We start from the raw sequence: 12,523 nt of genomic DNA, 5'->3' as shown, positions 1-12,523 counted from the left end.
ACTAATTTCTTAAAACTATGAAATTATGAGCCGGGTGGTGGTGGTGCACATGTTTAATCCCAGCACTTGGGAGGCAGAAGCAAGTGGATCTCTGTGATTTCTAGGCCAGCCTGGCTACAGAGTGAGTTCTAGGACAGCCAGGGATACACAGAGAAACCAAAAAGCAAATTAACTATGAAATTATATATTGTGAATTCTGTATTAGTAAAATGCCATGTTAATGGGAAAGTTTTTCTTTTTCCTTTTTTTTTTTTTTTGAGACAGGGTTTCTCTGCGTAGCTTTGGAGCCTTTCCTGGAACTCACTCTGTAAACCAAACTGGCCTCAAACTCAGAGATCTGCCTGCCTTTGCCTCCCAAGTGCTGGGATTAAAGTTACATACCACCAGGGCCAGGAAGTTTTTCTTTTTCCAGCTTGCACTTAAAATATAATTGCCATTTACAATTTAATAACAAAAGAACTTTAACATAACACATTTATATTTCATGCCAAATAATTGTACTTTCCATGTTGGAAAGATTTTAGTAAACACAATTTAAAATAGTTTCCTTGTCTGCTTTAGACACAGTCAGTGGTAAGTAGCAGGCTCTTAACTAAGGGTATTTAGTGTGGTGTTGCTTTTGAACTGCATTTGTGGGTGAGATCACTGAGTGGAGCCTTCTGTTTTAAGGTCACTCAGATCTCTAGTCTCAAAGGTAGAACTTGAATTTAAAGCTCATCATTTGTAACTTGGGGCTGCATCCCCACTGCATCTTAGTTTTTGTTTGTGTGTGTATACATCAGCTTCCCATATCCACCCCCCCCCCATCTGCAGCTTCATCTACCTGTGGGTCCAAGTCCTCTGATCCAGTTATATCAGCACTCAGCATCACCCGCCTCTTCTTTGTCCTCATTCCCTGAGCAACGATGCAGTGTAACAGCTGTTGGCATAGAATTGGCAGGATAGCGCTGCTCTAGTTAAGCTGGAGGTGGTGTAAAGTGTGGGAGGATTCTGTGGGTTCTACACAGATACTGGTCCGTGTAAATACAAGGGATTGGGCATCAGAGTTTTGGTATTGGCAAAAGGATACAATTTTCTGGAAACAATTTTCCTGGGATACCACAGGATGACTGTATATTCCACAAATTTTCTTAGTACTAAAAGTTGTTTAATTTTGTTTTCTCTAAAGGTCGACAAAAATAAAAGACTTTGACATCCTTGATCATGTGTCTAGTATATGTAATGGGGCTTCAGAATTTACTGTTGGAAATATTAGAAAGGGTAAGAAAATCAGCAGAAAAGTTCATGTGTATGTTTTTAGAATTTTTTTCTGTTTCTCAGCAGTGGCTAAAATTGATAGGAATACCTTTGTTTCTGCCAAGCTAGCTGACAAAAAGAACAAATTCCTTTGCTACAAATACCTAGAAGTAACAGCTAAAAATCCATCAAACTTAAAAGATTCTTAGGTGCCAGAAATAGTGAAGACTCCATAAATTACAGAAGAGTCCTGAGCTAATCCAGTGGCTCCTTGCAGTGGACACCCCTCACTCCAGTATCCTACTAGGTTGCCTTTCTGAACCCGGTGCTGTGACTTTGGGAATTAGGACCTGGGGTCCACCTGGAGGAGATTTTCAGCGAAGTTCCTATATAGAGATAGGATCATCAGAAAACATCTTCCTCCTCCTTTTTTATAAACTGTTTGTTTTTAGTTTATACATACGAATGTTTGCCTCTGTGTATATATGTACATCACATACACACAAGAAGCCTCCTTCCCTTCCCAGTGAGATGATAAACAGAATAAAAACTGGTCATTGCCAAGAGGCACCAACATCTCTCCTCGTTGTTTTGACTTTATTTCTACGGGTTGAGTCTGAATTTATACTCTCCACATTAAATGCATACGCTGCACCTCCTAGGGTCTAAGCATTGAAGCACTGTTGTCAGGCAGCTTCATTTTGGGTGCAGGGGTCTCAGAAGTGCACGCAGAACACCAGCAAATGCAGGTCTCCGGCTCCTGGGAACAACAGTCCACTCAAGCTGCTGCCAGCCATTCAAGCTGCGGCACACATGGTGATACTGCACCATGAACTAGAGTTGGTGGACATGACAGCTTCAGTTCTTCAGGAGTTTCATAATGCAATGGTAGCTGAGAAGATTATAAATCTTTAAATTTATTAAAACCATAAATCAAAACCATAGGGAAAGTCTGATTATGACCAAAGAATCAAGCAAGACTTCTAGAATGGGAAGGTTCAGTTAAAATGTAAAACAATGGATTTCCCTTGTATGGGCTGGGCTGTAATTTGCTCCTGATTGAATAAGGTATGAAGAAAGATCCACCAGAAGATCAAGGTCACAGCATAATGAACCTCGGACAATGATGCAGTAAGAAAGGTCATTGCCCGTGAAGCCTTCTTCTCCCATTCCATAATTCCAGTTTATAATGAGAAAGTAGCAAAGTAGCAAAGAGCTCCAAGTTGAGAAATATGCTATAAATATCTGACTGGTATTTATCAGAGGTATCAAGCAAAGAAGAAATTGAAAAAGCTGGCTGGTTAGAAGAGATTGATTGGACATGGAGATTAGATGTGACAGGTATGCCGCAGGGCTTTGACAGAGAAGGGCACCATGGGAAACTGAAGAAATCTGTAGCTTCTAGTTAGAAAGATTGTCCTAGTGTTAATGCTTTAGTTATTTCTTGATAATTATAATTTGATCATGTCAAAGGCTAACTTCATGAAGCTAGAGAAGGATATGAAGGAATAGCACACCATCTTTTCAACTCTTCTGTAAGTCAAAACTGTTTCAAAATAGATATTTTTTTAATCTCTGGGAAGTATAGAAAATGCATTCCAATTTGAGAACTAGAATTAAATGTTATTTAAGATCAAACAACATAAAACTCAACCCTTAGTAAACCCATTAAACAGAAAAATGAAAGAAAACAAAACAACAACAACAACAACAAAAAACTCAACTGGTTAAGTCCCAAGCACTGTCATAAATATTTAAAGCACTTACACCATCTCATTTAATTTTCACAGTAATCTTACCAGGACAGTACTTTTCCTTTTTCTATTTTATAAACGAAGAAACAGAAATCAGAGAATAACTAGCCTCGTGCAAAGTCTCACCTGTAGTAAATGGGATGTTCAGTCTGTATGTAGACAGTCACGCAAATGCGAGTATGCACATGTGTAGACTTACCAGGGAGAGACTGGTGAGATTGAGACGAAGTAATATTAAATAACAGCCTGTCATCCTAACGCTTGGGCTGTTATTTAATATTACTTCGCCTCAATCTCACCATTTGTTCCTAACCTGCATTAATCTTCTGAGGCATTGATTGGTTCTTAAGCTTAAAATTTACTTTGGAACTACCTGGGAAGGTTTAAGAACTACTGATACCCCAGTCTCACTCCCAAATATTATTCTTTATTTGGTGAGATAAAGCCTAGTGTAGGGCCAGGTGGTGGTGGCGGCGGCGCTCGCTTTTAATCCCAGCACTAGGGAGGCAGAGGCAGGTGGATTTCTGTGAGTTCGAGGCCAGCCTGGTCTACAAAGTGAGTTCCAGGACAGGCTCCAAAGCTACACAGAGAAACTCTGTCTTGAGAAAAAAACAAAACAAAACAAAACAAAAAACCTAGTGTAGTGATTTGAAAATACCTTCCAGATGTTCTAGTGCATAGCAGTGTTTAAGAGCCACTGTTCAGACTGAGGTATGCAGAGGTAAATGCTTACCAGACTTGTACAAGGTTCTGTACAAACTTCCATCCTCATCAGTGGGATAAAACAAGACAGAACCAACACTGTTCTTAACACTTGGGTAGATAGCTCTGAGAAAAACATTGAATAGCATTACCTAGTAATTATGTGGAGAGTAAATTCTTTATTCTTAGTGATCTTCTTTTAAAAGCTTGTAAAGTTGATAATGAAGAATTTACTCCAAACAAGATCATGTATAACTGAATACAACTGAATTTGGTTTAAATTTGGAAAATATACTCTAAATATTTTTTTTTCCCTTAAAGGGAAATTGAGCAATCTCTAAGAATCTGTTGTTGCCTTAAATTGAAACCTGTTGGGCAGCTGTATAGCAAGAATCAAAATGTTTGATTTCTCTTTTCTAGTTTAAATGCATTTTTACACTTTGCTAACACTTTTTTAGGTAGTTATCATCTAACTCCCTGAAAATGATATTGCTAAGTAGCAAACATTGCAAGTCCCTAAGAATTGTCTTCTAGAAACAGTATTTTACTAATGAATTTTTCAAAGATTCTGCAGTTTGTCATTAGCAAATTTCTATTTGAAGTTTTGTTCTCCTCAGCATCCTATACCAAGTTTATCCTGCTTTTTGTTTTTTAGCAGGGGAGAGAAAGTGAAATATACTGAGGAGTGTTTAGTTTGCTGTTCAGGAAATAGTTTCTCATTTTTGAAGATGGAAATTCATATTGTGCTTGAAAACTAAAAATTCTCCTTTCTGATTTTAGACCAACAGCAGCAGAGCTATTGAGGCACAAGTTTTTCCAGAAAGCAAAGGTGGGCATTCCAGCTTTTGAGTGTATGCATTCATATGATACTAGTTGTGTTCACGGTTTATAAGCTGCATTTCTTAAGATGGTTACATTTGGAGAAATGATGGTAGATAAAATAATTACTGAAGGTATTTATATACGCAATCTTTGGTAAGTAAGATAACTTGTTTTGGGGAGCTGGAGTGAGATGCTTTCCATATAAGCATGAAGACCTAAATTTGATCCCCAGAACCCATAAAGAAATCGAGGTGTAGACACTTGGCTTATAATTCCCCTGGAATTGGTAAGTGGAGACAGACGGACCCTAGAACTCTTTGGCTAGTAAGACTAGGCTAATTCATGACCCTAAGTCTCAATGAGAAATCTTATCTTAACACACATATGACATACATCTGCCTACACATGAACAGTTTTTTTTTTCTTATTGTAAAAGCAATCTGAACAATTGAGCTCTCTGAACTAATAAATACCCCATATCCCAACCATAAGGCATTAGTATGTTTGGAAATGCAGGGCCAACAAAGCACATACAGTAAAGGGAGCTTTTCATAGAAAATGATTCCTAGTACACACTAAAGGTTTGTCTCCAGTTGAAAAATGATGGAAGTGCTGTATAAAAGCCTTCAGAATGAAAAGATAAAAGCTTTTCTCTTCTCTTCACAAAACAGTTTATTTATCACATATTAATTGTGATTGACACTTCTGTGTCAGTGTTTGGTTCAATAAAAGGTTCTGATAACTGACTTTTATTTTTTTAGAATAAAGAATTTCTTCAAGAAAAAATATTACAGAGAGCACCTACCATTTCTGAAAGATCTAAAAAGGTAAATGGGGGTATCATCAGGGTTTAATTCAGTTTTCATAGGTTGCTTAGAATAGATTTGTGGGAGTTTTTTGTTGTTTGTTTTGCATTTTTAAAGTGGGTGCTATTCTGTTGATAGAAGTGTGGATTATTCATTTTCAGCCATTTTAAAACATTTTATAAACCCAGTCAGCAAATACCTGTCAGCTGTATGCTTAGGTGTTACTCTGCTGTCTCCTAGAATAACAAGGTGGGCTGGATGGCAGTTGGTGGTGAGTCATTTCTAACCCCTGCTAGTGACTGTTTCCAGCTGTCTAGAGATGGGGATTTTGCATAGCACTTATAGCTTGGGGTATAAGTCATATTACCTCCTAGCTTTAGACAATGTTATAACAAAGCACTTTGCTTGGTGTGTGTTGTTTCTAAGAACTTTGGTCATAATTTGAACATAAAGAATACATTAAAGCCCAGTTTGGGCAAAATTGATGTTTGCCATTTCACCACAGAGAACCCCCCACCCCATTTCATTACTCTTTTCCCCTTAAAGGAGACTTAGCACGTGTGAAGGAAATGTTGTCCCATGGATTTCTGTTGATGATGGACTAGAGGGAGAAGACGGGGTCCTCTGTTCCATATGATATAGAAGAAGGCTTGTCTGGAAATTAGGGTCATTCTGGTATATGGTATAGTAGGCCTGCCTAGGACGTTAGGACCATTCTGGTAGAAGCTTACTGTCTGTACATTTCACTACTTGAAATGAAGGTCTTTATTCAGAAGGTTTTGCTTAATAAAGAACAAAGGTATCTTAAATATTCTGTGTTTATATACTTACTAACAATCACTAACAGCACATTAGCTTGCCTTCACTTCTGAGCTCTGTCATTCTGCAACTAGAAATGCTCAAGTCTGGTTATTAATAGATCTCCATTTTTGCTGGGCGGTGGTGGTGTCCACCATTAATCCCAGTACTCGGGAGGCAGAGACAAGTAGATCTCTGTGAGTTCGAGACCAGCCTTGTCTACAGAGCAAGCTCCAGGAAAGCCAGGGCTACATAGAAAAGCCCTGTTTTGAAAAACAAAACAAAACAAAACAAAAAGATCTCCATTTTCATCTTCATAAAGTTCTCATGAGAACCTAGCCTTTCCTTCCCTAGAATTAAAATGACACTACTTCCCTTCTAGAGGGTTCCCTTCCATTTTTACTTGTATTCTTTCCCATTGAGTTTATCAACTGCTGTCGCTTATCAGAATCACAAGGAGTTCAGCGCATAATCAGATCATCACAGATGACTGAAATCTAATGTCTGGGGAGTGGGAATGTTCCTTCCATGGCTGGCCACTCAGGGAAACACTGTTCACTGTCCCACTCACTTTAGGTCATTAGTATAGCACTTTCTCAAAATTGTTTTCCTTGACTACCTGAACTCCGACTTTCTATCCCTTCCTGTTTTACTTTACTTTGAAGAACATATCATTATCTAACATGTGACAGCTATTAGAACAAAAGCTTATGTTCTCCACATTGTCTTAGTAGGCCTAGGTCAGTTCTTCGTACACAGTAAACATTCATAAATAATTTGATGCAATTTAAAATCTCTGTGCTTGTAATTGCAGTAAATCCTAATTGAAATTGTTTAGTGTCTGCAGTGTGATTTCTTTAAGATCGGTGAACCTCAGAAAAACCCCACAAGCTGGGTTTTATAACATACACCTGCAATCATATACTTAGAATATTTTGGAGGCTGAAACAAAAGGATTGTAAGTGAGGCTAGCCTGGACAATGTTGAGAGAGGCTGTCTCAAAATTAAATTTGGGGGTGGGAATGGGGAACTGGCTCGATAGGCAAAGTACCTGTTGCACATGCATGAGGGCATGAGTTCACATCTCCAGAACCCACATAAAAAAACCAGACATGAGAGATTATGCCTGTAACTCTAGCCTAGGGAGTGAGATGATGGAGACAGATGGATCCCTGAAGCTCATTGGATACACAGCAGCCTAGCCAAATTGATGAACTTGAGATTCTGTGAGGGACCCTATCTCATAAAATAAGGGTGAGGGCTGGAGAGGGAGGACCAGTGGTTACGAGCACTTGTTGCTCTTGCAGAGGTCTGGGGTCCAATTCTTAGTACTCACATGGTGGCTGACAGCCTGGGCACCATAACATGCACATGGTGCACACACACCCAAGCAAAACATACACAAAATAGGATAAATAAACTTAAAAACATAAAGTCGAAGGACAGTCGAGGAAAGATAACTCCTTACAATGGCCTTGGGCTGTTATATGTTCATGCACACATACATGTATGTATTCATAAGCTCGCATACACATTCCACAAGCATACATACACATACACTCACAGCTATAGCTCAATGGTAGAACACTTCTTGTAAGGCCTTGAATTCAATCCACAGTACTTCAAAAACAAAACAAAAATTATAAGGGTGAAAGTTGAGCTAAAAGCAGGAGGGTTAGTTGAAAGTTAGACTCTATTTACCCTTCATTCCAAGTTGTACACTGGGGTCTAAGAAGTTTATTTTGCAGAAAGAGCAAGAATGCTCTCTAAACCAAAGGGCAGGGCTGGTAAGATGGCTCAGCAGGTAAAGATGACTTCTAGAACCTGCATTGTAGAAGAAGAGAAGCCAATTTTACAGGAGTATGAGTGAGGAGGTGTGTTGACCTGGGTGAGTCCACAAACACACACACATTCTCTCTCTCTCTCCCTAGATGTTAATAAGTAGCAAACAAACCCAGTTGTTGTCCCCCCCCCCCCCCCCCCCCCCCGACAGGGTTTCTCTGTGTAGCTTTGCGCCTTTCCTGGATCTCGCTCTGTAGACCAGGCTGGCCTCAAACTCACAGAGATCTGCCTGCCTCTGCCTACCAAGTGCTGGGATTAAAGGTGTGCACCACCACTGCCCTGCCACAAACCCAGTTTTTTTTTTTTTTTGGTTTGGTTTTTCGAGACAGGGTTTCTCTGTGTAGCTTTGCGCCTTTCCTGGAACTCACTTGGTAGCCCAGGCTGGCCTCGAACTCACAGAGATCCACCTGGCTCTGCCTCCCGAGTGCTGGGATTAAAGGCGTGCGTCACCACTGCCCGGCTACACAAACCCAGTTTTTAATATGAGTAAAAGATGGAATAGAGCCAGGGCAGTGGTGGCGCACGCCTTTGATCCCAGCACTTGGGAGGCAGAGGCAGGTGGATCTCTGGGAGTTGAAGGCTAGCCTGGTCTACAAAGTGAGTTCCAGGACAGCCAGGGCTTCACAGAGAAACCCTGTCTCAAAACAAACAAACAAACAAAAAGATGAATAGAAAACTTTCCAAAGAATATGCCCATTCTAATTTATAGCTCAAGAAATACAAATCTAATTAACAAGGAGTTTTATATGTCCATCATAAAAAGACAGTGACTGTTTGTGAAGAAAGTAGAAACTGTAGCCCTTAGACCTTGCTGATTAGGATGTAAAATGATGCAACAACTTTGAAAAATCATTTGATGCTTCCTGAAATGGCTAAACAGAACTATCATAACCTAAAAATTCCACTTCTATGCATACATAGGAGTGTTGAAAGCATGTTCAAGAAATGTTCAGCATTCATAATAATCCCGAAGTAGAAATGTTCATGAGCCAATGAGCAGTTGTATAACATGTTTTGTCCATACAGCAAAATATTATTTGCTAATAAAGAATAAAGTACAGATGTTGCTCCATTTACAGTAGTTAAATTTATAATTTTGTGAGAAATAACAGACATTTGGTAGCAGCCTTGCTTTGATGCCAGGGTTAGTAGTGCATTCTTCTAATTTTAGTACCAAGAGGTTGAGCAGTCTAGGCACTTGAGTTCAGGAGTTTTTTTTTTTTTTTTTTTTTTTTTTTTTTTCAAAAACTTAAGAAAATTTATTAAAAATCAAGCTCAGGAGTTTTGAGACTAGACTAAACAATGTAGTGGGACCTCATCTAAAAAGCTAGAAGGAAAGAAGTGGAAATGGTAGGAAGGTAAGGAGATGAACTCTACCCTACAAACATTCCTGGGCCAGCAATATGCAATCCCATGCTCCTTGAAGAGTTTGATAGCTCCTAGCCAGCCGCACAGCGAACCTTACTGTTGCTAAGCTCTGGTGCTTACTAGAGTAGATGGATTAAATGTATTTTCAGCTTACTTAAAGCGTGTGTGTGTGTGTGTGTGTGTGTGTGTGTGTGTGTGTGTGTGTGTATCCCAGTTGGAAGTCTAGGAGCATTTATAATGATCCATGCTGTAACATGACGAACCTTTAAAACGAGTTATTAAAATAAATCAGTTACAAAGTAATGCATAGTATTTGATTCTGTGGGAAATGTTCAAGAATGCAGAGAGACATGAAGTGGGCTAATTTCCCAGCCTGGGGAAAGTGGAGAGAAATGGGCTGTGGCCTCTGGTGGCTGTGATGGTGATCAAAATGTTCTTAAATGTTCTTAATGTAGTAAAACTTACATAACTCTAAATATACAAAACAAACAAACAAACAAAAAATAATCAATAGAACTTTTCTATTCTATCAGTGCAGCTGATATTTTCAGAAGATCATCCATAGGGGTCAGTTGACAACACAGTAATAAAAAAATGGGCACAAACTTTGTAGGATAAAGATATGGGTGTGTTTCCAAAAGAAGGGTCCTCCAGAAAGAGGTAACAAGAAAGGTCAAAATAGAGGACCACTTGAAAAAAGGGTCAACACTGAAGAGTTTCAGAAAAGTGCAATCACAGGCTGTGTGTAGTCCGAATCACTTGTAGCTCTGGCTGGGTTTGGGTGCTGTAAGCCCTGGCCTGTAAGGCCACCCACGGTTTTTTAAAGAATTGTTGCCATGTGGGCGCCAATTGTAGATGAATTTCTAAACTGTCTTATTAAATAAGAAACACAGAGCCAAATACAGGGGTGAGAACCGTAGAAATCAGAGAGATAGCCACCAACTAACCTCACCGCGTCGCTATAGCTTCCCAAGAGAGCCTCTTCCTTGTCTAACCTGCACCTTTATTGCCTTGCTGTTCTGCCTTCTCATTGGCTCTTCACCCAGCCACCTCACTTCCTCATCACTGCCTGTCTGTACAGACCTCCAGGTCTCTATGGTTGGTACTGAGAATAAATGCGTGTGTCACCACGCTTGGCTGTGTCCTTAAACACACAGAAACTGTGCCTGCCATGTGATTGGATTAAGGACATGTGCTACTGCCACCTGATTTCCGTTAATGGCTGGCTATGACCTCTGATCTCCAGGCAAACTTTGTTTATTAACATACAAATAAAATATCACATTTCAGCACAAATAAAATATCACCACAGAAAAGTATCCTCAAGTGGTGGTCAGAAGCTTTCAGATGGGAGGAAACTGAGTACTAGGCACAGTGAAATTGGCAATGATATCTACAAATAGATAAACACATTACTGTAAAGCCAGGATAACCAAGGCAGAAAGATTGAGGAAATCCGCTGTGGTTACACACCGAGACTCTAGCATTCGCTGACTGAGCACATAGTCTTCCAGACCATGTTCTTGTCTTCCAGAGAGCAGAGCAATGTCACCTCAGCAGTACAGTACCTCTGTAAGACAGACCAGTGTAGCAGGGCTCCAATCATGAAATAAAGTGATTTCTAGCTCAGACCTTTTTCTTTTTATTCTTACAATGTTTTGGTTTTGTGATTATAATTACTTCTTTTCCCCTTTCTCTTTCCTCTGTGTAACCCCTCACATGTACAACCCTCCCAAATCCATGGCTTATTTTTCTTAAATTGTTGTTAGCTTTGTGTGTCTGTATGTGTATGTGTGTGTAATATATTTTTCCCTAAATATATACATACAACCTGTCAGTCCCTATAACGTTAATTATATTACATGTTTTTAGGGCTGACCATTGATATTGGATAACTAATCAGTGTGCTCTTCCCTGGGGAAGACTGTTTCTCCCCGTCTCAACATTTCTTAGTTGCTTGTCTAGGGTTGAGGCCTTGTGGGCTTTCCCTTGATGTGTTCATGTTGTCCTTCTCCACACCTAGTAATATCTTGGTGAGATTTCATGGTTGTAACTTCTCTGACATTTCTAGAAGACACAATCTCACAGGAAATTCTCTGTTTTTTGTTGTTGTTGTTTGTTTGTTTTTGGCTCTTACAGTTTTTCTGTTCCTTCTTCCAAAATGTTGCTTTAGCCTTAGGTGCAGGAGTTGTGTTGTAGATGTATCAGTTGGGACTGGGCTCTGCAGTTTACATTTGAACTGGTTTTCTGTAATGCTCTCCATCTTTGCAAAGAGAAGTTTCCTTGACGGAGATGAAAGCTACACTTATTTATGGGTGTAAGAATAAATATTTAGAATGTAGTTAGGGATTGTAGTAAAAGTGACAATTATAGGTTCTCCTCCAAGACCCATGACTTCATTAGCCTTGGATTTCTAGTACCAGGCATAGTTTCCCTCTTACTGAGCAGACCTTAAGACCAGTTAGAGAGCTGCTGTTGACCTCCATGTACCCTTTGGGTTGTCGGGCCATGCTGCTGCTGGTGGTGGTTGTGTTTCATAGGTGTTATAGCTGGATAGGACTCTCAGTGGTTTCCCTCCTTTAGAAGCTTGCTTGGCACCTTCTGTACCATGAAAACTAGTACGTGGAGGTTTTTCAGGTCAGTTCTAGCTCAGGTTCTCTGGTTGGACCCTTTTCCTAACCATGTCATGAATCGAGTTTGAGGTAGAATTGAATTAAGTGGAAAATGTCAGGCTTTAGGGGCTGTGGAGATGGCTCAGTGGTCAAGAGTACTGTCTGCTCTTTCAAAAGATATAGTTTGATTCCCAGCACCCATATGATGGCTCATGACTGTCTGTAAATCCCAGTTCCAGAGGAATCCAAGACCTTCTTCTGGCCTCAGTGGGCACCAGGCATACAAGTGGTACACAGATATACATGTAGGCAAATGCTCATACACATTAAAAAAATAAAATTTGAAAAAATAGTTAGTGTTAATAAATGTACCATGCCAGTACTGGAGGAAGTACACAAGACCAGAAATCATCTGATCCAGGAAGTATTCTTTGGCTCTGTTAAGGCTTCTTTAAGAAGATGGCAGAGGGGGAATCCTTACTGTTTCTGAATGTAGGGAGATTACTAAGAAGACAGTGTACCTTAAGGAAAGAGTAGGACACTGATTATAGTGAAATTTTCATCTTCCATTGTGAAAAAATCC

General features: G+C 39.7%; 1 protein-coding gene across 3 annotated transcripts in view; it reads left to right on the top strand.

Moving 5' to 3' along the window:
* Oxsr1 (oxidative stress responsive kinase 1) overlaps positions 1 to 12,523 on the top strand; it is a 98,019-nt gene that overhangs the window by 65,631 nt on the left and 19,865 nt on the right. For all 3 annotated transcript variants that reach the window (XM_028856418.2, XM_037208031.1, XM_037208032.1), the window contains exons 9-10: positions 4,473 to 4,521; positions 5,276 to 5,341. In XM_028856418.2, coding sequence (XP_028712251.1) covers positions 4,473 to 4,521; positions 5,276 to 5,341 — 115 coding nt within the window. The remainder of the gene's footprint in view (positions 1 to 4,472; positions 4,522 to 5,275; positions 5,342 to 12,523) is intronic.

The sequence above is a fragment of the Peromyscus leucopus genome, chromosome 7 (assembly GCF_004664715.2).
Source record: "Peromyscus leucopus breed LL Stock chromosome 7, UCI_PerLeu_2.1, whole genome shotgun sequence".
Lineage (NCBI taxonomy): Eukaryota > Metazoa > Chordata > Mammalia > Rodentia > Cricetidae > Peromyscus > Peromyscus leucopus.
Note: the sequence above shows the minus strand (reverse complement) of the source record. Positions and strands in the feature narration are given on the sequence as shown.